At 42.4% G+C, this 24,516-nt stretch overlaps 1 protein-coding gene across 2 annotated transcripts in view; it reads right to left on the bottom strand.

Annotated features, from left to right (window-relative positions):
• TXLNB (taxilin beta) overlaps positions 1-20,821 on the bottom strand; it is a 34,271-nt gene extending 13,450 nt beyond the window's left edge. The window contains exons 1-7 of one of the 2 annotated variants that reach the window (XM_061471706.1): positions 20,703-20,810; positions 16,112-16,207; positions 15,616-16,032; positions 13,570-13,661; positions 9,625-9,795; positions 2,928-3,122; positions 1,131-1,250 (exon numbers count right to left, since the gene is read on the bottom strand). In XM_061471706.1, the coding sequence (XP_061327690.1) occupies positions 1,131-1,250; positions 2,928-3,122; positions 9,625-9,795; positions 13,570-13,661; positions 15,616-16,018 (981 nt within the window). In that variant the 5' untranslated portion in view covers positions 16,019-16,032; positions 16,112-16,207; positions 20,703-20,810. Of the gene's footprint in view, positions 1-1,130; positions 1,251-2,927; positions 3,123-9,624; positions 9,796-13,569; positions 13,662-15,615; positions 16,033-16,111; positions 16,208-20,702 lie in introns of both variants that reach the window. The other variant, XM_061471707.1, reaches the window with a different exon arrangement.
• Positions 20,822-24,516: the final 3,695 nt, after the last annotated feature.

Here is a 24,516-nt window from a genome sequence, read left to right as displayed (position 1 = left end):
TATGGGCATATCAGTTCTGGATAAACTACACAAAGATCTGGCTAGGAACAGGGCCAGTCATAGGCAACCACAAAATGCATGTTCTGTGGGGCACAGTAAGAAAGATCATTGATACAAAGCGGTATATGTCAGTTTTCTTCTGTTGCTTTTGTTGGTGTTTTTTTGTTTGCTTGGATTTTTTGTTTTTGTTTGCTTGGGAGTTTTTTTTTGTGGCTTGTTTGGTTTTGTTGTTTGGTTGTTTTTTTCACCCAGTATCTGAAATCTGGTACTAAGTACCAGAACTGTGACAGCAATAAAGTAAGCCCAAATTTGCTTTGTCATTGCAAGGGATTTCTTGGAAATGTTTCCTGGGATTTGAACCTGCCAATAATCAATGGTCGTGAATGAAATTTTGGGGTTTGTCTTTACATGGGCATCACAGGGAAAGAAAATAACTGAGCTGGACCAAAAATCATCATGCAGTGACATGCAGATGTGCACACGGAGAGCCCTTAGCTCCTCTTCCCCCTCAGCCTTTAGCTGGGAGTAAAGCTGAGCAGGAGTGGGTATTCCAGTCACAAGATCAGTGCAGAGATCTTGTGCAGTTATGGGATGATAGTAAAATTGAATCCCTAGGTCAAATTGAACTTTGGGAAGTCCATACAGTATTGGATCGGGGCAGCCTCCTCCATCAGACCCAGAGGAGGATGTCTGGGGGTCTCTGAGCCTAGGGGGATAGTAGTCTTCAGCCATCTCATGTTAATCCCATGTTCTTGTTCTCCTCTCTGGCTGTTTAAATATGCTCATTTATCATGTGGGGAGATAGAGTATCAAATATCAGAGCCTTTTGAAAACTAATGGCATCATCTGACCCATCATGATGATTCAACTGTGTAGTAATGCTGAGTTAGCTAAAGCAGTCTGTGGTCTAACCTACCACTCTGCAGTTAGCTTCCAAATCTGTAAATGGCAATGGAAGCAGCCTTTCAGATGCTGTTTCTTTACATTCAGCATTGACAGTAGCAATAAAAGCATCTCTACTACTGTAACCCAGCTTGGACCCGAAGAACCAATGTATTAGTGAAATAGCATGCAGGGCTCATTTTGACCTAACGTTAGGAAAGAGGCAGGCAGATTAAAAGGATAGGTACATATTCCTTTTCTTTCTGATGTCGCTCCTCGGCTTCCTTCATCATTTCCTGAGACTGCTCCAACTTGGCATCCACCAGTTTCTGTTGAAGTTCTCTGTGCTTAAATATTTTATCAAGGTGCTGTAAGAAAATAAGTTCTGCTGAATGTGCAGGTTTAGTTATGTACACAGAGCTTCATGCTCACACATGTACAGCTGTCTACTAGAACGCTCGTAAGACAAAAACATTGCAAAACAGGAAGACTCCCACCCTACTGCAATTATTAAAAAACTACAGCACTGACAAGAACAAATTGTGCCAGAATTTGCATGGGAAAGGAAACCTGTTTACATTACCTATTTTGATTTATTTTGTGAAAATGAAATAAAATAAAATAATAAAGTAAAATAAAATAAAATACTTTAGTGTCTTTGCCAGTTCCATAGTCCAGCTATGAAGTCATCAGTACAATCCAATATAACTGAAGATCAAATAATTGCTCATCAATAATAAATATGCAGGAGGGACACTTTTTTGAGCTGTTAAGTGGCCAGCAGATCTAAGCCACTGTGTAGATAAATGTGTAAAGATACATTGCACTTGCTGTACACAGCTCTGTAAATACAAGCCCTGTACACACCCTTTGCTCTGGACATACATGCACAACATGGGCTTGGAGGGCCTGGGTGAAAGTACATGAGTGGGGATGTGGAGGAGATCAAACCAGCTGAGCCAGAGGCATCTTCTGCCCTGTATAATGTCTGGCTTCATGGTGACCTTTGCGAGGTAAATGCTGCTGATAGACCTCTTCACTTTTGATTCATTCAGATAAAATTCATAGGAGCCAATATTCTGATTACATCCCTCTGTTTTTCATCTTCTTCTCATAGAAACCACAAGACAGGAATGTACATTACTTTCATTCACCGGAAGACTTCATACATGATTCAATAGATTTGGTAATGCACGTATTTTATTGGGCATTCCATATTGTAAGGACAGATTACTTACGCTTTATTCAGTATGATAACGTTGTCTGATTGCACTGAGGCTCACAGTAAACGTATTTAGAAACAATAAAAAGACCCACTGTGATGTTTTGTAGCATTTGTCATAAAATACTAAAAAAAAAAGTTAGTTTGGGATCTTACTGAAGGGATGTTTTTGTGTCAAAATTTTCTGACCAACTCTAATGTGTATAGAACAAATAATTTAACAGCTGGCTACTATCTGCCTGATCTTACGGTGAGCATTGTGCCTGCAAAAAAGAATCTATTCCAATGCAAAGGGCCTCCTTTATCTGTCATGTTTTCTGCTTCTGAGGAAAGGTCAAAGCATTTACACCAGAGCCCATCAGACTTGTGTCTGAAGAGAACACAAGTGTACCTGGCATCAGCAACAAAGCAGGCTGTCCAAAAAGATGGCAGCCGGGAGGTGTTTTGGGGGTGACTTAGGGGAAGCAGGAAAGGAGAGCTGGGGAGATCCATGGGGATTTGGGGAAGCTGTGAGAAGGACAGGGAGCAGCCTAGAAGATGGCTGGCACACCTTGCTGCTTGGGTGTCTTGGCCCCTGTCCCCAGAGCAACAAGGTGGGTGCTGCAGGCAGGGTGCTGGTTCACACAACCCCTTGGCTGCAGAGTTTGTCACACAGAGTCTGGTTGGCTTCTTACATGCATAGGCCAGCTTGGGGTACTGCCCTTGTTATCTCCATGAGACATGGTAGCCAGAGGGGAGGACAGGCTGGCAATGCTTTCTGCTTTCCCTCAGTGAAACCAGGTTTGCTGCCTGCCCCTGCGGGCAGCCAGGGCATTGCTCTCACCTCTTCCCGCAGCTCGTACTGGTCGATGATGCTTTTCAGCTTCTCTGCAAGCTCTGTGTTCTCCTGGCAGAGCTTCATGTTCCTCTCACTTTGCTGCTCGATCTGTGCTTGGATTTCACTCAGCGTGCCTTGGAAATGATTAGTTATTTCTTTCCTCTTCTCATCTTCCTCCCGTGCCCGCTGAATTGTTTCTTCCTGTTGTTAAATGGGAGAGAATGCAGTCATGTAAGAAAGACACATAATAAGAGGTTCAAGAAAGATACTGTTTCAGGGTAGCATAATGCTTCCCTTTGAAGGATTATACGTGTTTGTATTCCTCTGTGGAGATTTTCTTGCTTTCATCTGCTCCAGCATTAGGCATGATTCTAAATTTACAGAGCAAATTGCACATTGGCCTTGAAAAAATTAGGGAACTAAGAATTTGCATTTACAAAGATGGATGTAGAGCAGTTTCAGATCAAAGCAAGCCTGGAAAGGGGGCATACATGCATGTCTTGATTCATGATACTGCATCACAGTTTTTGATTTGGAAGAAGATATTCAGTGGAAGTAGTCAAAAGCACTTTTATCAAAATTCTTTTTGATTGAATTAAAAAATCACCCTTTAAATTGCCTCCTTTTAATTAGGAATCCTCATATCAAATTTACAGTCTTTTGGACTTTAATGTTTAAGAGAAATCCATCACTTTCCGTAGAATTCATCCCAATTCCTCAATTTTTCTTCCGTAGCTTTTTTACTGACACCAGAATTTGCACTGATTTATTAGGTAATGGAATCAAGGAAAGCTTATCATCTGTTTCTTACAGAATCAAAGCAAAGAATCAGAATTTTGCCTGGAGGATTCTGGAGATTTTTTTTTTTTTTAATTACTGAAATTCTGGTTTGGATTTGGATATAAAAGACAATGCAGAAAGAATCTGCATTCATTGCTTTGGATCCAGAAATACGGACTATTTTTATTCCCTACTCATTTTCTTCCAGGGCAGTCTGCCCTTCTGTGGAATGTAATCCTGATGTGCAGTGGCTAGGACAGTATCTGCTGTAGTTACAAATCATGCCAGAATCACGCTAAGAATCCACTCTGCAGCATGCAAATGGCACACTCTAATGAGGTTTCAGCTATCATAGTCATTTACATAAAAATCTCTGATAACACTGCATATGGATAGTTTCTATAAATGTACTTGAATAAAGCCTTAGCTGACTCTAATGAGGTATAATTTATATCATAAATTTGACATAAAAGGTGTAGATTTAGGCCCTAGTCTTAAAGTAAGATGAATACCAAATGACCCTAATTCTACTTAGCATGCACCACACAAGCCTGATCTTGGACAGCTGCTGTTCAAGGTAGGGGATGTTTGTCCTTTAGCTCACCAGGGAGTGACAGAGATGACAACACCTTGGATGATGGGAAGAAAGTATTGGAGCCATTAGTGCTAATAATACCGTAGTGATTAAGAAATCACCATGAAGCCCTGCTGTGCTCTGCAGTTCACACAAGAACACATGTGAGTACTCACAGACAGAGTAAAACAAAGTGTAAACCCAGAAGGATTCTCACTCTTAAGAGGAAGAAATGGTTTCAGATAAAGCTGAGCAAATGACTTGGAGGGGTCCTGGTTCAGTCCCTGTGATGAAATTGGACACACACAGTTTGCAGCAAGGTGAAAGAGAAGCTCTCCAATATTTATTTATTTTTTACATTGGCGAGAATGATTTTAATTTAGCCTGAAACATTTTGCTTGACCAGAAATAGGGCTGTGTTGTTTGTAATTACTTTTAGGTTAGATCTTTTTAGTGCAATATTGAAACAGAAATGCTGTTGCAAAGTGCAGTTAAAAATGCTACTCAGAAGGTGTTTTAAATCTGCTCCTTTAGCATTCCCAAATGAAACATCTGATTATCTTTTTTTTGAAAAGGGACGTTTACAAGCAGTTCCTTTTTATTTTTGTTCAAAACGTTGCCAAATTAAACTTGAATTCCTAGAGAGTTTTGGTCAAGTCAGAGCTCCATTTTACCTTTAATACAGTGTTTGAAAAACTGCTCAAGCCTTTTAGTTCTCAATTGGATAGGTGCAGCCCTTAGCAGGGAGAAGAATGACCAGGTGCTCTCATGTCAAGAAATCAAAGACAGAGTGAAAAATTGAACTTGCATGTCTGGAGTCCTATTTCTATGGCTTCATAACATCCTTCCTCAAAAGTACTTTATTGTTGCAGTGGATGAGATGGTGTTGTAACACGTCACCACTGTGATTTATAGCTCCCCAGAGTAATAAATCCAGCTGAATATAAACCAAAAAATCAGTGGATGGTGCGCATGTCACACTGAACATTTCTGTTACAAGGTGAAATGAGACATTCTCTAGAGTAGCAACCACGCAAATGTAAAAAAAAAAAAAAAAAAAAAAAAAAAAGAAAAACCAACCAAACCTCTATGCGTTACTCAGAAGATCTTATTTCCTGCTCATTCTCTCCTCTGAGGTAGAATAATTACACAGCACAGAGACAATACAAATATTCAAGGTTAAAGACACTAAGCCAGGAAGCATTTAGTTGCAGGGCGCATTGTTTCTCTTGACCTCTTCTGCTTCAGAGAAAAAGATATCTTAGGAGGATATTTGCTTGGGGGTCTGGCTGTGTCCCAGAAGGCTCCTCAGAGTCCCTCATAAAACAGCAGTGATTTCTGAAATCCCTGACATTCCAGGCAGATTAAGGGTGGGTGTGGGTGAGAAGAGCTGTCTGAACAGAAGGGCAACTGTGTGGCTACGGCACTGTGCAGGGACCTGCAGGCATTGCCTCTTCCCTGCTCAAAGGAACAAAACCCTCTGTGTCCCACTGCTCTGCCATGCCAATGCTGCCAATACCCAGCTGATGGTAGGCTAGTGTCTGACCCCTAAGTTTCAATGTCAGAGGTTTCTAGGTTCTACTGGTAATACCCTGGAAATAGTGATAGGCCTTTGGAGGTGTCTATTTTAAACCTGAGCCTTTACTAGCTGTAAAAGCCTGAGGCTGCATCTACACTAGAGCTAGGGAGGGGGTCAGATGCCCACATACCACAAGCAGAGCTTTGTGTCCCTGGCAGTTCTGCTCTGGGGCTGTGGTGCCAGCTCCGCTTTACCTACCTCACCTGGACAGGCACAGTCTGGCAAACCCCAAATCATTGGCATCACCCAAGTTTTATTATCACAAGCCTGCAGCCCCATCTCTGCTTATACCTGTCGCCGTAAACTGAGAAAATGCACTTTTTTTCCAATAGGTTCTTTAGTCCTTCCCATTTCAAGACGCCATCATGTAAAGTAAGATCCTTAACTTTCCACCAGATTGGAGGCTTGAAGACTGACTTCTGTTTTGTGCTACTGCTTTAGAGTAGTAGCACTCTGCACAGAGTCCAGAGCTCCTGGCTTGCTTGGTTGTAGGGAGCAAGAGGGTGTCTGGGGTGGTGACTTCTCAGCATCATCATGGTGAATTCATAACTTGCAAACCATGATCGGCCTTGCCAGCTGCTTCACTCTGTGCTCATTCTCTTAATAGTTTGAAAGCAAGTGTTCAGTTTAGTGAGAAAAAGAAGTCATTGAAAATTCTTTTAGATTTCTCCTTGCAGAAGACTGAAGTCTGACCAAAACCCATTATTGCCTTTCCTCTGCCCCTTTTTAGTCTTTGTGATCCATACCTATCCTATCAAAGATGTAGCAAAGATTCTTGTGTCCTACTGCAGTACTCCTATCAGTCTTGTGATCTACGGCTAAAAACATAAAAATGCATTGAATAAAACCTTGCAAAATTAAGACAAGGATATTCCGCAGTTTGGGGTTTATCACTGGAATGTGTGATAATTTGCAAACAGAAGGGCAGGATTGTCTCCGTTCTTCATGCCTCCTTGGGGTAACTAACTCAAGAAGACTGTTTGTCTGCAGAAGCCATATCAGCTGAGATGATATGAGTGCAGACTCTTCATTTTCAATTAATCATTCTCTTCATTCCCAGGCATCATGGTCTGAGCCAGTTTGGAGCTGAGCCTATAATCAAAGCTGTTGACTTCCACGACATTTGTATGAAAGTCATTGCTTAATGCCCGATAGCAGGAAGGACAAGGGACCTGAGATGTTCATGTAACTACAAGATGCTAAGTAGCCACCAAACTATGAGATAATTGACAGAACATGAATACCATGCAGAAAAAGGAGTTGCTGTTGGTCTTACCAGAGCTACTCTCTATTGCAGTGGGAACACATTCTGCTATTTCACGAATATTTATTCCACTTTTATTGGAAGGAGAATTAAACATCTGTTTTCTGCTGTGAAGTGTAGCTGCAAAGAAATAAGCTGGATAGCTGGGCTGTAAATAAGTCAGATTTTGAGGCCAGTATCCAGTACTAACCAGAAATTTTTCTTCTCTGATCTGTCCTGTGGATTTTCAGTGCAGATCCACACTGCATATTCCTCACCACTTGGCTGCACTGATACCCAGTTAATGGGAATTCCACACACCAGACGAGTGAAGATGACATTTACATGACGTGATGTGCATATAACGTACCACATGGTAAGTCAGAGGAGGTTCGTGATCTGGACAGGCCAGATTCTCCTTTGCTATTGAAATGACGCAATCTCCTACACTTTGGAGCATAATCAGAAGTGTTAATCCCAAGCGTTAAAAAATTCTGAATCAGCTTTCAGTCCTGCCAAAACCAGAGTAAAAGTTACTTAAGCAGAAGATTTTAAAAATAATCTTTAATGGACTCCACTGTTTTGGGTCCTCTCAGTACAGTCATAAGTGGAAGAAATTGTTATTAATTTAAATAAACAGAAGATGAGATTCTGGAGATGCACAGACCTCCAGGAGCTAAAGCTTAAAGGCAAATATTCCAAGAATTCTGTTAAAATTCTTAGAGGCAAAACCAAATAAAGATATTGAATTCTTTTGTTTATTAATTTAATTCTCATTCATTCTGCAAGTCTATTTTGTCTTACTGTCTTATTTAACTATGGAGTTTTTTACACTGAAAGCATAGGAACCAGAGGAAAGCTAATATTCTGGGTTTCTTGGAAAGTCTCCAAGTTCTTAGAAAGAAGTGGCAAAAATTTGAACACTTCTTCCTGCTACCTGATCAGCTCAGGTACCTTTCCTGGCTCACCTGGTGGAGGTACAGGATAAAAACCAGAACTGCGTCTGAAATTGATAGGTTTGTTTAGGAGACGTAGTCCCAAAGTAAAACAGTCCAACAAATGAAAAGATGCTGGAGAAAGGCTTCTCTAAATGTAAAGATGAAATGTTTAATGAAGTATTTATATGCAAAGAGAGAGGAAAATCATGCACTCTTGTAGTGAGATTAATAAGCCTATGGTATCTGGGCAATAGTGTGAGGAATTCAACAAGTCCTGTTCCAAACAAATTTACAAACATAGTAATTTTTTTTCTCTATAATCCAGTTTCCACTGATTTGTTCCACTGATACGGTTCGTTTAGAAACCTCAGTTAAGTCTATGCAAAGCACTGTACACTGTACTCTTAAATTACTTAAAAATTAGCTTGTATATCTATTGAAAGATTTTGCCCAAAGAAAGTCTGGTAAATCAGTGTGGGTCAATATCAAGGTGTACGGTTCAGGTCTGGTACAATGACAGACACAAATTTAATTGGCGCTACCAGTTTTGTGCTACTATAACTGAGCACACAGAGATCTGCTTCTAGTTTTCCTAACTATCTCTTATACTGCTTTTGTCCTTCTACTGGTGCACAGTTTGAGTGTATATGTGGCTGTGCCCCCTCCCAGCTATATACCAATGTACAATGGAAGTCAGATTTAGAGCCTGAAGGCCTGCTCCTGAGCTGGTGGAAATGAATGAAAATCCATTCCACTTAATAGAGGTTATATCAGGTGAAATTCTTGCTCATGACAATTCATATGCATAATTTTATACATAACTATATCCCCATAAGGAAGGATTTTGAATAGATCAAAGCAGAGGATTTTTGTATAATAATACCACCACCATCACTAACATGTACTCCAGAAAAAAGGAGGATCACAACAGAAATATATTTCTTGGACCTAAAGTTTTTCAAGAAGTATAATCATGTTATAAATTTCACATTTAAATGATGTGATGCACCAAGCAATAGGCAAGACATGGCATATGGATCCCAGCCTTTTGACACTCCTGAAAATTTCCTTTTTGAACTGATTCTTGTAATCCAAACAGCTTCTACAAAAAGTGCTGGCATTCTTCTTTTCTTGAGGTTTGATGTCTTGAGGTTAATGTCCTGATTGACTGACCCTCACATACCACTTGAAAATGCCCAACTGCTCAAATTACATGAAAACATAGCCCAGCCTTCAGTAAATCCCCTGGAGCAAAGCTGTTATTTTGCCTATGCACATGCATTCACACCTGCAGTGCCATGGCCTGGTCTGTTAGCACCATTGGTTTTCTCTGTGCTGGGCTCCCTGATAATGCAACGGGCACTCACAGCTAATGTGAGCAAACTCAAAGCCCAAAAATGCTTGGCTATTTCCAAGCAAGAAATAAAGAGGGCTCGGCATAAATGGGCCTCAAATCTACAGCATATGGATAATTATATATTGCATGTGCAGATGAAAATGTCTCTTTGTTTTGGTACTAGAGCAAGACGGAAGGCATCAGCATCGTCTTTTCCCCCACTGCCAGGTATCTTGATAAGGCCACTACTCACCTTGAGGTTTTTGTTGTGCCTCTGGAGCTCCCGGCACAGGCTCTCAAGCTTGCTGCGGGCGAGGATGGCTCGGCTGTGCTCACTCTGTAGATGGTCCTTCTCCTTGGTGACCTGGGCCTGCCTCTTCTGCAGGTACTTGAGCTTTTTTTGCTCAGCACGATGTTCTTCGAGCTGGGCAAGGAACAAGGATTAAAATGAAAGAAAGAGAGACAGGAGAGAAAAGAAATCTAGTTCATTTGGTTTTAGGAAAGTCTTTACACTTTCTTAACCGCTTAGGAAATGTTCTGTTTTTATCAGCACTAATGGGAGAGGAGAGAGCGACCTGAAGGGAGTTGCAAGCCCACTGCTGCAACAGTCCCAAGTGTGCTGTAGTGTGGGTGGGTGAACATAATTTTTAACACACTTGTCACACCATTTCAGACTTTCCTTCCTTGATCTGAACTTCTTTGAAGGACACCTGTGAGGTTTTTATCTTTGCGTCAATGTTAGGAACTTGAGCAGCCGGTAGTGCATTACACGATGAGATTTCTCCAGATCATGAGACAACGCAGGAGTTGCTCATTCTGTTTTTGCAGCTTCCTGAAAAAGAAACAGCTTCCAGCAAAGAGGTGCTGGAAACCTGGGATGCTGTTTGTGTGGGGTCTTTGCTGCTGATGGAGGAGAATGCTCTGGAGGGAAGTGTTCCCCAAAATGATGAGTGGGCACCTCCTCTTCCCAGGCTCCTCTTCCTCACAGGAGCACAGGGGAGCACTCATCACTTGTGTTCCTGGAGGTGCCATCAACAATGTGGGTGGGTTATGGTGAATCAAACCTCTTTTGGGCTCTTTGGCTCCATATAATTACTAAAGAAAACATGGACAATCCCTGACATTCACTTGGAAACCTGCTGTTCCTGTGGGTGCATGGCTCCTGCCTTCCCTAGACAGCTGGCAGGGAGGAAGGTGTATTTGGAAGGGGAATGAGGGGCATCAACAGAATTGCTACCACCAGTCCCCACACAGGCCAGTCATTTCTTCTAGCATGTGCCTGTTACTAGCTGTTTTGGAAAAATTCCTTGCATTGCATATTAACACCATAACAGTCACATCAAAGAAGCATTTCATCTCTGAAGCTTTCAAAGATTTTCTCCCTTTCCAAAACACAGCAGCCCTCCTTGCTGTATTACAGGCGTGCATACGTTGCGAGATATTTCTGAAGTCCAGCTGTTTTTTGGTTGAAAAATAGCAGCACATGAGCTGCAGTGTGCAAACCTTGATAATAACAGTTGCTGTTAAGATAACATCATCTAGCAATATGGTACCACTAGTATTATTAACTCCAGTATGACTGGGAAAGTTTGTGAGTGCAGGGGAATGATGTGCAGCTCAAAGAAGAAGGTCAACAGCCATCATATATTACACTTTCTCTGCCTGAGGTTTTGTTTTCTGCAGATGTTCTGTAATTTATGCTTACAGTACAGAGCTGTGTGTATTATCAATCAAATCACAGCTAGGCCTGCTACGAAACAATGCAATCACCAGCTTGGAGTATATTTACCGTTTATGCCCAACTTTCAGCATGTGTAATTGTGTGGGTTTACCCCCATAGATCAGAATAGGGGCTTTTGCATCTAATCAAGCTGCACTAGCTGAAATAATATTTCTAGTATTGTAGGGAAAAAATAACTTCTCTGTAATGAAGGCTGACATTTTTTTCCTTTATAAGCTTGATTTTGGCCCTTTCTCTTTTAAAAACACACAAATAGGGTTCTTTTTGTTTCATATTTTGCATGTGCAGCCTGTGCTGAGTGGATAATGATTTATCCAAATTTGAGACGATTCACTCAAGCTGTGTGAGATAGGGGGCTTAGAATAAAGTAGGTCTTAATTGTGATATGAGAAGTCTTCCAAGCATTTTCTGCTTTCTTGTTTTAACCCCCACAGAAATGACTTGTGCTAAAAGCTTGTATTTTAAAGTTCTCAGGAATGTCTCAGACATAGTCTTACTTTTGTACTGAAGAAGAGAATTCACTGGTAAACATGAATGACAAAAGGGCCACCAATGATAAATTTTTAAGAATAATTAATATTGGCTAAACCTAACTACAAATAGAAGGAATTCTGATTTTGGAAGGCTGACATAGAGAAGTGAACTCTCCACTTAGGAAAAAAAGTTTTATCTTGATCCCACTGAAGAGAATGGTAACACGCTTATTTATTAGGGCATAGTTCTTGCACCCAGCACTTGTGAGACCCTCAAGACCACTGAAAATAAGCTGGTTACAAGCAATTCTGCAACAGCTATTTGTAGAAAAAAGCTGAAGTAAAGCACAGCCTGCTTTACTAGCCCCAACCATTCTGCCTACACCAGTATTAGTGAATAAAATGTTCTCTAATGGCAAGAAGCATGGCACAGCTGGTATCCAAAAGGCTATGCTGACTTGCTTTCCTGTCCCTGCAGGAATGGCTTCCTTCACACTAGCCCTGCCTTCCCTGATGTCTTCCATCTTTTGGGGTAGCCCTTGCTATAGACTTGTGCTGGGGCTTGTATTAGCAGTTAAATAGTATATAGTCTGTGGGGTAGTGCTGGTGCTGCATAGTGTGCCCAAGCAGAGCATCTTAAACCACAGCTAGCAGCAACAGTACTAACAGGGCTGAAGCCATTGCCAGCACCCAGCTCAGCCTGGCACATGGCTGCACCTTCTCCTGAGCTGTGCTGCAGTAAGTGTTTGTGTCACCACAGGGTTCACCCAGCCAGGGAGCTGATCCAGTTGGAAAACAACACAGCAAAAGCAAAAAGTGACCTGAAGTGTGTGATGGGGATGAATAAGAGGGAGCAAAGAGTGGTAATTACTGCAGCTTACTGCTGATAGGTTGTTAACCACACTACACCCCTCAGGCATGCTAAGTAAGCAGTTTCAGGCTTTATCCAACAAGCTTTTAGTTGTATTTATCAAGTGGTTTAATTTAGTCACATTGCCCAGGATGTCAAAAATGAATACTCAGCATTTTCTTTTAGCACCTTTCTCCCACAGGGCAATATGGCCCCTGTTTTATAAAGTGCTTCAGTGATATTTGAATGCAATGGAGAGTACATTATAGAGGAAGAAGACCCATTTCAGTTAATCTGTGGGAATGAAGTCCCTTTAAGCATGAGCTAAACCATAAACAGCCTGAGACCATATTATGAAATCAGAGGATTTCACATGAAAAAAGGGAAAGCTGAACTTCACACACATGATGAGGCATGGACACATCTGTGCATAAAACCAATTACAAAGTCAACGTTCTGCTTAGCACATTTTTCACCACTCCACATACAGTAAAATGCTGTGGCCTTCTCATTTGTAAGATTTCCACAGCTTAAGGCCATACAGCCCTTTAACTAGAAGAAAACACTTGATCTGAAAATAACCCACCTTAAGTATAGAAAGAATAGAGTCAGGGAGGTGGCAGTGTTACAGAGATGACATGGTGGCAAGGGCTTTGACTCTTCATTTCACTGTGTTGTAGTTTCTGTCATGATCAGCCTCAGTTCACCATTTTGTGATCTTCTGCTTCCTAACATTTTCTACTAAGCCCTGATTTATTTTCATTTGGTTAAATCACTGATACACAGTTTAAAGCAATGCTCGCATGCAGAGGTATGTAAAACTCCTTGCAGAAGGGGAAGGTGGGAGCAGAGACACTAGTCTCCAGTGTGAGCTGTTTTAGCAGAATTGCCTTTAAGTACAAATATTCTGCCTCATCAGTTTTTTAACCCAAAGTCCAGCTTGTTTTCCTCATGTTTTACTTTTTTTCTCCTTCTCACCCATAATTGATTATTTGACCCTGACAATTATTTTGGGATATAATTACCAGCACAGGTGCTATCACTACATGAGGTTTGACCATGCTACATAGCATATGCTTTTTATACCTTCCTGTATAAACAGTTTGCACAGAAAAGAACCAATGCTGTACTAACCAGCTCAGCATACTTCTTAAATAACAGGTCCAGCTTCTCCTCCGGAGTATTCAGCTTGTTCAAGCTTTGCATCAGTAAGGTGGCTTCCTTCCCTTAAAAATAAAAAAAGCAGCAGAGATGTGATAGTAGAGGTAGTTCATAGCTCATGTATTGTTATGAAATTGTTTGATGCATGGATCTGTAAAAACTCCATGAGAAATGAGGCATTTTGGAAGGAAGGAATAAATTTTGCAACAAATTTCTGGATTTTTCTTCTCCCCATAAGAACAAACATGCTTGAATCTTCCATTTCAGACCTCAGTAATGTGCTGTCTTCTAGCAAAAGAACTGGCTGTGAAATGCTTTTGTCCTGTAAAATCTGATTTTCATTTAATAATTTTGCGACATTACTGGATCGCATATATGGCACATTTGACTGAAATAGGACGGAAACTCTGAAATCAGATCTATTTGCAGGCAAAAACTGATCAAAGCTGGTGTACTCAGCTCCTGTGCTGCTCAACCCGTACAAGACATGAGGAAGATTAAGTCAGGTATGAAGACTGTGGTGTTGATGGAAACACTCAGAGAAGCAGTTACTACTTACTACACACCAGAGGTGGACTACATGATAGGGGTGCAATCAGTTCCCTGACCTGACAAAGAGAGTACAGGTACCAGAGACAGTCTAATAACTATCTGGGCATGAGTAGCTAAATCACTACATAGCCATTTATGTATTGCTTCTCTTCTGATACCTCTTGGTATTCATTCCAGACCTGCGTAAGAGCTGAAGCTTGAACACTACTTGTTCATCAAATACAAAATCTTCCTGGTGTCCCTGGAGATAAGGATGGCTCTGATGACAGGGGCTTGAAAGTGCTTTCCTATATGCTCCTCTTTCCTGAAGCTGAGACAGCAAATTTGTTTTCTGCTTTATGTTGGACTTTTTCTGCTCCAGGCCTAGCACAGTTCAGGAATACTGCCTGTGGAGGAAATCCAGTGTTTCACACTCAGTTCTCACTACCGCACCAGTATAAACAAGTTGAAAAGAGCTTAAATAAAACCCTGGAGCGAAAACTGTTGCAACTGCAGCTGGAAAACTGAGCTTTGGTAGTGTTTTCACTGATAGCAGAGAGGTCCTAACAACTGCACCAAACCCAAAACAGTGGAAGCTGATTAGCTTTCTTTTCCTGGATATTGAAGGAGTTTGGGCGAAAAAAATCCTTGCTCTGTCCTATGCTTAATCCCTTATCTGTAAGAACGTCCTTTAGTGATTTTTCCCATAGGATTAGTCTGCTATTGGGTTTGGGTTGTCACGTGAAACAGAGTCTTGAAGATTGTCCTGAGTTAAATGTAGAAAGGCAGATGACTCGCGTTTCCAAGATTGGATGTAGCTACATTGCTCTCTAGCGGCTGCCCAGTGGGAAGGACATTACAAAAACCTGAGACTTCTTTCTAGCTCAGCTAACAGAGCCCTGCCATGGCTGAGCTGCTCTCTACACACTGTACTTCGAGAAGATAAACTTATTGGCTTATTTCATATAGTCTGTGATGAGTCTGGAGGTCTGCTAGACGAAAGGCAACTCGGGCATAACAGTGAATTTGCTCTGCAGATTTCCACACCACACAGTAGCACCATTAGCACCGTTATAACTGGTGATAAATAATACCTGAGGAAGCAGGGGAAGAAACAAATTTACTGATGCACAAACAAGAGACCAGGTTCTCCTTTGTCTAAGAAGCAGCCTTCCACAGTGTGTCATCATACTCAAGAGTTCTGGCTAACTAGTTTGGGCAGCCCAATAGTACATCAGAATTATGTGAGATAATCCCCAAATTTTGCCTTTTTAAAAGGAATAATATCTGACACAGCCTACATGTATCTGTTGAGTAACCACTGAAGATAGCTATCAGTTAGAGAAAGGTTGTAAGAGCCGCTGTAATTTTCAGTGGTAACTAGAGGTCCGTATCATCCACGGCAGCGGCTTAACACTGGGAAAAGCAAGAACCAGGGAGTTTTTACTTCTGTTCACAGAAGGGCTGTATAAGTATGCAAGTACTTGCCTAGTCCTTTCAGGATTTTCTTCTCCAGCTTTTGCTCCTTGCTGCCACCGGCTTCTTTTGCACTGGAAGCATCCCCAGGAGCCAGCTTCTCTTTCTCACTCTCCTCATTTACATCTTCATACTCTGCATCCTCCATGCTGCCTGGCTCTCCCTTCTCAGGCCTGTCAGTTTCTGTAGTGGCACTTTCCTTCTCCATTAGGCTTACAGCAGACCCATAGGTCTTAATAATGTCCTCCAGCTGCCGGCTCAGCTCCTCTGAGATATCGCACACAGCCGCTTCAGGGCAGGCATTTGGTTGCTCCATGGGTGCTGGAGCAGGGGCCTGAGAGCCAGGGGCAGGTTTACCCCCGCTCTGCCCCTGGATGTCCTGCCCAGTCGAGGCGGGAGGCTGGTCATTTTCCATGGTTGGTGCTGTACCTGACAGCAAACAAATGGAGGATTAGTTTAAAAACACACAGAATTAGTCATCTAGCTGTTCCCAGAGGCTGGCCAGCACCTGAGTGATTTTGTGTGGAATTTGGGATGGCAGCTCATCTGTTGGATCTGGCTTGATAAATATGTCACACTTAAATAAACAACTGAGGTGATTTGCCTACAGGGAGAAAAGCAAATTACATACATTCCAAGAAGAAAAGCCTGCCCAAATCTAATACGTGAAAACCAAAACCTCTTATTGCCATTGCCAGTGACAACACACAAAATGACACCAGCATCATTTATACAATTTCCCTCCCCAAACACACTATTTGCCACATGTTTACTTTTCTTGATCTGTTTAACTGCAACACTGTCTACCAATATGGGCAGCTTCACTTCACAGCTATATCAATTTCAATTCCCATCTCTCTCCCATCGGCACATCTTAAATCAATAAGTACAAAAGAGGAATATTTTAAATGAAACCTGTGCACTGAAAATTGTTCTGTGGTCTTGGAGAGCTCAGCATGGTGCTTGATCTGCAAGAGTCTTGGCTTGGTACTGTCACAATAATGGCAAAGAACAAGATAAGCAGCTATAACACACTCTTCTCTTGTACTTGACGCGTGCTGTTGACAGCTTGTTTGACAAAGTACAAAATATAGAATAAATCACAGCAAGGTAAAACTGACCAGGTGTAACACGGTTTTGATAGTCTGGTATTTTCTGGGGTGAATTTCAGCTTATTTGTTCCCAGTTTGCAAAGGGAAGCTTCTGTTTTCTCATGTCTTTTAGTGGCTGCACTCAGCCAGGTGAATACAGAGTCCCCATTCTGTGTTCCTCTGGAGGCTGCTTCAGCTTACCCAGGACATGATGATAAGGGTGTCAGTGAGAGTGTCTCAGGCACCTGATCCCAGCTCCTGCAAGGTGTGTGCCAGCAGAAACAGCATCTCTGACTGTTTGTGGATGGCGTGTAAATTTCTACGGCTTTCAAAATCATAAACTGACTTGTGCAAAGGCAGTCTTTGATAAGAGAGATGTAATTTACTGTAATACATGACTCAGTGGTTGGTATTAAACTCTCTTCACTCAAAGTGATGTCTGGAACCACAGTGATGGCCATCACTAAGGCAACGTTTTTCAAGATGTCTAGCTATTTGACTGGGCATACAGTCAATACAGTCAAATATTATGGTTATCATGTCTCAAGCAAATAACTGAAGGCTTTGAGTGGGGGTCAAGATGTGCTTGAAAACTGATAGCTATAAATTCATACCCCTGCAGTTCTTCCAAAGGTACAACTTGCCAGCAGGAATGCTTGGGAAGGCACCTGGACCTGGTCTCACAGACCCTGCCAGACAGACTCATCCCATTTGTTCCTTCCTGCTTGCGGCATGGTCATTTTATCCCTGCAAAGTGATTGTGAAATTACATCCACCTGATTTGACGTCATTGAGTTTAATTTATGTTGAAAGATTAGACCCTACATGTGCAATTTAGGTAAATAATTCCAGATAGCATGAGTGTAAGACTAGTTTGTGATCTTGTTTTAACTGAAGTTAATTGACTGCAAAATAATTCAAGGTCAGTAAGATTATTGCAAATGCTAAACTAGAAGCTCCACAAAATATATGATTACTTCTGACATGTTCAGACTAACGTTTATAATTGTATTCAGTAATTTGAGCTAATTGACAATCAATCAGCTAAAAAACTCAGGATCACCAGCTCTTGTCTAGACAGAACAAAAGTCTCACAAAGTATATCCCCAATTTAAACTAGCTATTTTTGTCATAACATTCATCACAGAAGGAGAACAGGATCACTAAACGCTCCATTTCCAAATATTAATTTCTCTTCCAGCTATCTCCCCTGTTTTGTGAGAAGGCACAAGTGAACGCAGTTCTCACTGCACCCCAGCTCTCTCCCTTGGCTGCCTCCCAACTCCCAACTGCATTGCTTATGGAGCAGCACTGTCCAGCTAATGGTTTCCTCCTACATGAATCACGAAGCATGCCTGCAAACACAGTAGGCTTTAAGTCAATAACAGCAAATAATTTATGCACGGTGTTTCTCAGTAATAAGGGAAAACCATGGATGAATGAAGGAGAAACTGGATGTTTAGAATCAAGGACCCAAGATGTTTAAAAGCAGGCACTGCAGGAAACCTTTCCTAACATACATTCCTGGCTAGAAAGGGATTAGTTATAATCAGTTTCTGAAACTATGGCAATTCACATTTGCTGAGGTTCAGGCCATCAGCACGCAGGTGAGTGGGCAGGAGCCACAGAAATACCCAGCAATGAACCTTTAACCCAAGGGTGCCAACCTGCAGGGTCATACCAGGGACTGTATTTACATGCATTAAAATTACTATTTTAATGCTTTGTTCCATTCTTCTCCAGGCTAAAGCAGATGACTGATAACTACTTTCAATCACCAACATGACATTAAGACTTCTGTACCTTGTTTTGCATAATGGCTTCCATGCCTCACAGAGTTTCCATTTAGGGAGACAGGGCAGCTCTCATCTGCTGAAAGTAGCCCACTTAACAGCTTTTAATGCTGGGAGACTTTACTGCTATTAGCCCCAGTCGTGCTAGTCCTCTAGCCTGTTTAACCTTGATGTATATCAGGAATTCTTCCTTATCAGGCCATAAAAGACTTTTAGTGCCAATCTCAGCAACACACAAAGTATTTACATTATATGCTGTCTTAGACACAGTAATGCCGAAAAATTAGGTGACTGAGCCCAGAAGAGGAATTCCTTGGTTCCTCCAGGAATTTTAGACCTGCCCAATTTTAGACTATCTGCCTCCTGAAGTTTGTGACTTCTGCTACCCTTACAGTTGTCTACAGGCACCTGAATTTCCAACACAGCCTTATCCTGTTTTATGGCAAGGGTTGTGGGGACTGACCAGTTATTTCACCGAGTCTGAGCATTGCATCTTGTTTGCTGTTTTCCTCCTGCAGTCCCAAATCCTGGACCTGTTCCACAGTCTGAGATCAGTCTTTCCCGGCCCTAGTGTCTTGGATTGAAACTTGATCCCAGACACTTGCGGTTGCTGCCCACAGATAGTCACTGTGCCCCTCCTCTCCTCCAGTGGAAACACCCCTTAGAATCAGAGGGTGTTGCCGCCTCTCCGTTGTGGGAGCGGCTCTTCTCTTCTCCATCCTTCTCCTTCCTCTGGGATAACTCAGCATGACAGTGGAGCTCCTTGGGGCACAGGTGACCTCCGGTCTCAAGTGGAAGGTGACACTGGTCCCAGGCTGATGCCTTTTTGTAGGAGGACTCATGGCCATGCCTGCCGTCCCTTAGTGAGACTGTTGCTCGCAGCAGCAGCCGTCTGTGTTTGGCCCCAGTGGCACAAACCCGGGCTGAGCGCACAGCACAGTCACAGCTGCACTCAAAAGGCAACAGAAAAAGGTGCGCGGCTAAGCTCAGCCTGGTAATATGCAGTGTTAATTTGTTTCTGTATCCTTTAACATTTCACATTAGGGCACAATTTGCCTTCTCTCTGCTTTGAAATCAGCCAGTACTTCCAAAGTAAAAGGTCAGTCAGCAAGAACCAGTGCCTGATTTAGCAGAGCTGCAGCAGCCATTCCTCTGCTGCTGGGAAAAACATGCCTGTCCTGGGCTGCGTCGGCACCAAAAGAGCCGACCCTGCTGTGAGGCACAAAACACAGAACACATGTCCTTAGCTTCTCTTGCAGATTGTCCTACGTGCTGTTGCAGAGTTTTGTTTATCTTCTTTTAAACAGAGTGATTCCCCTTCCTTCTTTTCTGGGATTTGCTTCCTCCTTCCCTTCTTGCAGCTTGAAGTTCTAGGGGGTTTACAGACTTAGACTATATTTAGCTCTTGCCTCCCGTGTATCCAGCAGAAGGACACATGGCACCTGCTCTGCAGCCAGGAGTTATTTTAAGCGCTTCTAAAATGGGTGTTGGTATTTAGCACTTTACGCTCAAAATTCTCGTACAGACACACAGAGTTCTCTAAAACGAAGCATTCCATACACTTGCACCAGCCAGCATATGTTGATAAAATCTGAGATTTTACCTCTACATGACGCCAGACTTTACTACAGTAACACCTCAAAGCGGCAAACATGAAGCTCTGGAATGGCCCACGCTACAGTAGCTCCAGTTACCCTCCAGAAAAACACAAGTGCCTTATTATAGCCTAGGCACTGTCCTATGTATTACTTCAGAAATCGGAGATAAAGCAGCTTTATCAACTGTGTGCTACATTTGAAAACCTTTATGATTTATGCACAGTTTTCTAGTACGAAACTGAACAAAAATTTGGAGGCTTCATGGCAGGTTTTTCTAAAGGCATAGAAAGAACCAGACTCAAAAGACTTTCTATAGTCCCCTGCCTCTCATGCCGTACCTGAGTCTTGATCACTTACTCTTGTGACAAGTCAGCTATAGCCCCAGTCTCACTTAAAGGCAAGCTCTACCAAAGTCAGCTTCTCTTCAGAGAAGCATTTCTTACTTTCACCAACAGCCTGAAATACTTGCCTGTTTTTCTCACACATCACACGGGCTTTTAAGGCTATTCCTGGAAAATGTGGGCTGACAGTCCCAAAAGTAAGTACTTTACTTAGATTAAAGCCCTTGCACCATGCCACCAAACAATGACAGCAAGAAAGCTGTTCATCAGACTTACCGGAGCAAAGAGGAGAGCTGAGCAGAGAAAAAAAAGTCAATCAGAAAGCTCAGACAAGGGCACGGCAGCAACAGGACACTGGTACTTTAATTCTGCCACTGAGGGAAGAGGGTCGGGAAGACCAAGAGAGGGGGGAAGGACAGAATGACACAGCAGGAGCAAACACTGTGCTTTGCAGGGGACCGGCTCTGATAGGCGAGCTGGGAGGCTGCCTGCTATCTGGCAGCATAAGTCAGCTATGTTGGCTATTCCCTGCTCCAACAGAGATAACATGAGAGATTCAAGACTAGGGCCCTCAGAGAGAGAAAATAAAGGAAGGATTTGTACACAGCTGCTAGTCTTCAAAATTAAGTCTTAATCCTTCAATGTCTTGATGCATTGTGCTGTGAAATTTGTCTGTATTGACTATGGATTGGTCAAATTTGGTGTAATTTTCCTGTCTGTACCAGAAAGATTGGGATGGCTTTCCATGATGTGAACCTGGGATTTGGGCAGGATTTGTTAGAAACCAGTCTGCTTTTTAATCATAGAGTCATTGGCTGGATGGGACCACAGGAGGTTTTTAGTTCAACTTCTTGATTGAAGCAGGCTTTGCTGTGATCTCTCAGGTCCCTCAGGGCTTTACATTGATCTTAAAATTCTCCAGGGATGGAGACTGCATAACCTCCATGGGAAGCCTGTTCTCCTGCCTGCCTGTCATATTGAAAAAGTTTCTCCTTATACCTAGCCTGAACTTCCCTTGTTTCAGCCCATTGCCTCTTGTCCTCACACCTTACACCCCTATGAAGAACCTGTTTCTGTCTTCTTGATAGGGCTGCAGTTTGGGGGCCTCCAAAGCTGTCTCTTCTCCAGGCTGAACATCCCACTTCTCTGGCTTCTCTTTATGGCACAAGTGCTTCAGCCCCAGCCACTGTGGTGACCTTCCAGTGAATTGACCAGCCTCTCTCATTGGGGCAGCAGTACTAATGGGGATGGCTGGTGTAGCTGTCCCCCTGATCCCAGTAGCTCCCAAACAAATGTTCTCATTGCTGCAAAGGTAACCTGTCTGAACTACTTTCTGCATGTTACTGTGCCAACTCACATTGGCCCAAAGTTGTTTATACAAACAAGCAGAGCATACCCTAGGGAGCTCAGCTGCACACTCTTCATCCAGCAACCAGCATCTCCCACTTCTGTGACCCAGAAGCCACTCAGGCAGCATCTTGAGATGCCAGATGGCCTAAGGACCATCTGCTGCCCACTCCCTAGGGAGAGATGTAGGTCAGTTTAAAGCACAAATATGCAAACAACTGAGAAGCAATAGGCTGATACTGGAAGTGGCAGCCAGGGCTATTAGAAGAGAACTGGGACTTTGGCTCCAGTGAAAAATAATACAATCAAGCTCAGAACAATAACAGGAGGAAAACCACATGTATGCTACAATGATATGGAGTAAGTCTTTAAACCAAACTATTGTTGCATGGCACTAGAGGTCTCAGAAATGTTTTGCACCTGATTTACAAGGGTATATGAGAGAAAACAGTACTGGGCAGTACTGGGCAGCTCAGTAGCCAAAAGTACTGGCTTAGAAATAGTCCATGTTAGCAGCATCTCAGACTTTCACTGGAGAGGACTAAATGTCCTGCTATATTTGTTAAGACAGTGTGGGGGGGGGTAGAAAGAACATACTTAGAGTGATTTCTCATTAGTCTTATCTACTTGAAAAGGCAGCTCATATTATCTGGGGGTGCATGGGCATCGTGCTTCAAGGAAAAATTAGTTCTTTGAATCTTCTTCAGACACTGGTGGTGGCTTGGTATTGCTCCTAAGGAAGTCACAGATTCAACGATAATGACAGGGAGATTGCAAGGTCAGGGGCTTTTGTTGTGAATCTTTTGGAAGGGGTTGGAAACCAGCTGGATGTTTTGGGAGAAGATGAAGCCTGTGACAGGGCGTCCTGAGCGAGCAGACTAACAGTGAAGATAAGGGTGTTTGTTCAGGCTCCTTGTGCTCTTCCTGTTTTAATTACAGATTTCTCCTGTTCCAGTCCCCTGTTCATTTTTCTGTTGAAATAAAATCAGCTCCAGGGTTTCTGAGATCAAAATGCGCAACTGAGCTACCAAGGACCTAAGCAGCAGCTGGGCTGTGGAAAGTTACTCCAGCATATCCTCACTCCTTGGCAAACACAAGGCAAGACATGTTCAGCTTTGCTCTCTTTCACTGGGGTTAAAGCTATTACGTGCAAGCTCATTTTTTGCAACAGCCTGACAGCGTGCACACAGTCCCTTATTATAGCTCAAATGACATGCAAGGATCCACTGGGCAGTGAGAACTTGGTCATGTTCTTGAGTCGTCAGAGCATACTGATAACAGGAAATTTGTTTGGCTCATCATAAAAATTAGCTGCAAGAAATACAAAGCTACATGTTCTGAGTTGTTCCTAAATATGCAAGTAAAGAAAACAGTCTGGTACAGTCAGGGAGTGGAAAAGGGCAGATAAAACCAGTGTTCCTGAGTATGTGGGGAGTATGTAGTTCTGGAAGATTAAAAGAGGTCTGCTGAATTTGGTCGCATGAGTTGAAGCAACCACCTTAATAATGGAAAACAAAACTCAGGCTGAGAAATTTAAAGGAGTGTGTTGAAATTGCCATGGAAGCAATTTACATGCTGACTACAACCAGCTGACTGGCATCCACATTCTGTACGCTGGTATGGTTGCATCTGGTGAGCTGAGGAGAGAGCTGGCTGAAAACGCTCTCTGTGAAACCTACACTGCTTCTGAGGTTTCTGCTTTTGCGATGCATTGGGTATTTCATGTCCCCATTGAGGGGAAGAGAAATAAACGCTTTCTCTAGTCCATGAGAAAGAGGAGAAATGTACCTTCCTCATATGAAAGCTAGACCACTCCTTGAGAATTTGCCGTAATAAAGCTGAATTTATTTTTCAATTGTGTTGAGTTGTGATCTGGACTGCATATCTGTAACCCTACACTTTCTTTGTTGTGCTGTGGCATTTCCACTGAGGTTGCTTGCAATGTTACACAGAAATTGCCTGTTTCTGGGTTAAACATAATCATCAGCAGCATAAATATACTGAAGATAGAGACTATCCAGGGGAAAAAAGCTAATAAGTAATTTTCTACCTATATTTACAATTTGCTCTATATGATAGTCAATGCATTCAGCCTTATCAAACAGACAAGTTAATCATTAAATCAATGCTGCTGAAGCATTTGAATTTTCTTCCTATCTTTTTCTGCCCTGTTTTTCCTTCCTTTCCCCAGGCCATTTTCCTGAACTGCAACATTCAGCTCTCACCTGCTGATGCTCTCTCCCTCTTTCCAGTACTAATGTCATTGGCATTGAAAAAATTACTTTTTGGGGGGTTGCGTATTCCTTTTGCATGACATAGGAAGGTTTAGGTGAGTGACCAGTGCTTCAAGTTCAGAGTCTCTCTTGCAGATGCTGAAAGGCTTTAAAAATGTAGACTTTGTCAGAAGGCAGTACTGTGTTGGTTAAAACCATTTTTAAGGGTTTTGAGGGTTTCTTTTTCACCACCAGCAATGGCAAGCCTTAATTCTTCTTCCACCTAAAAACCAGCTAAGTTTCTGCAGAAGCCCTAATATCCCCTGGAAGCCCTACTGACTGATTTGGTCTTCAGGCCAGTCTCTTAACAGAAGAAGAGGCTGGGGAGGGTCTCCTGCCTTTTGCACTTGCCAGAAAAGAGCCATCTGCACCCCCTGCAAATTGTAGCTGCTCTGTTCCATGAGACCCTGTTTGCCAGCAGCACAAGAAAATCTGGAGACAAGCATTCCTGGTTCTGTCATACAGGGAGA

This window comes from Pezoporus flaviventris, unplaced genomic scaffold (assembly GCF_033815535.1).
Source record: "Pezoporus flaviventris isolate CSIRO_AGI_PZ_B2104156 unplaced genomic scaffold, CSIRO_AGI_Pfla_v1 ptg000066l, whole genome shotgun sequence".
In the NCBI taxonomy this organism is placed as follows: Eukaryota; Metazoa; Chordata; class Aves; order Psittaciformes; family Psittacidae; genus Pezoporus; species Pezoporus flaviventris.
Note: the sequence above shows the minus strand (reverse complement) of the source record. Positions and strands in the feature narration are given on the sequence as shown.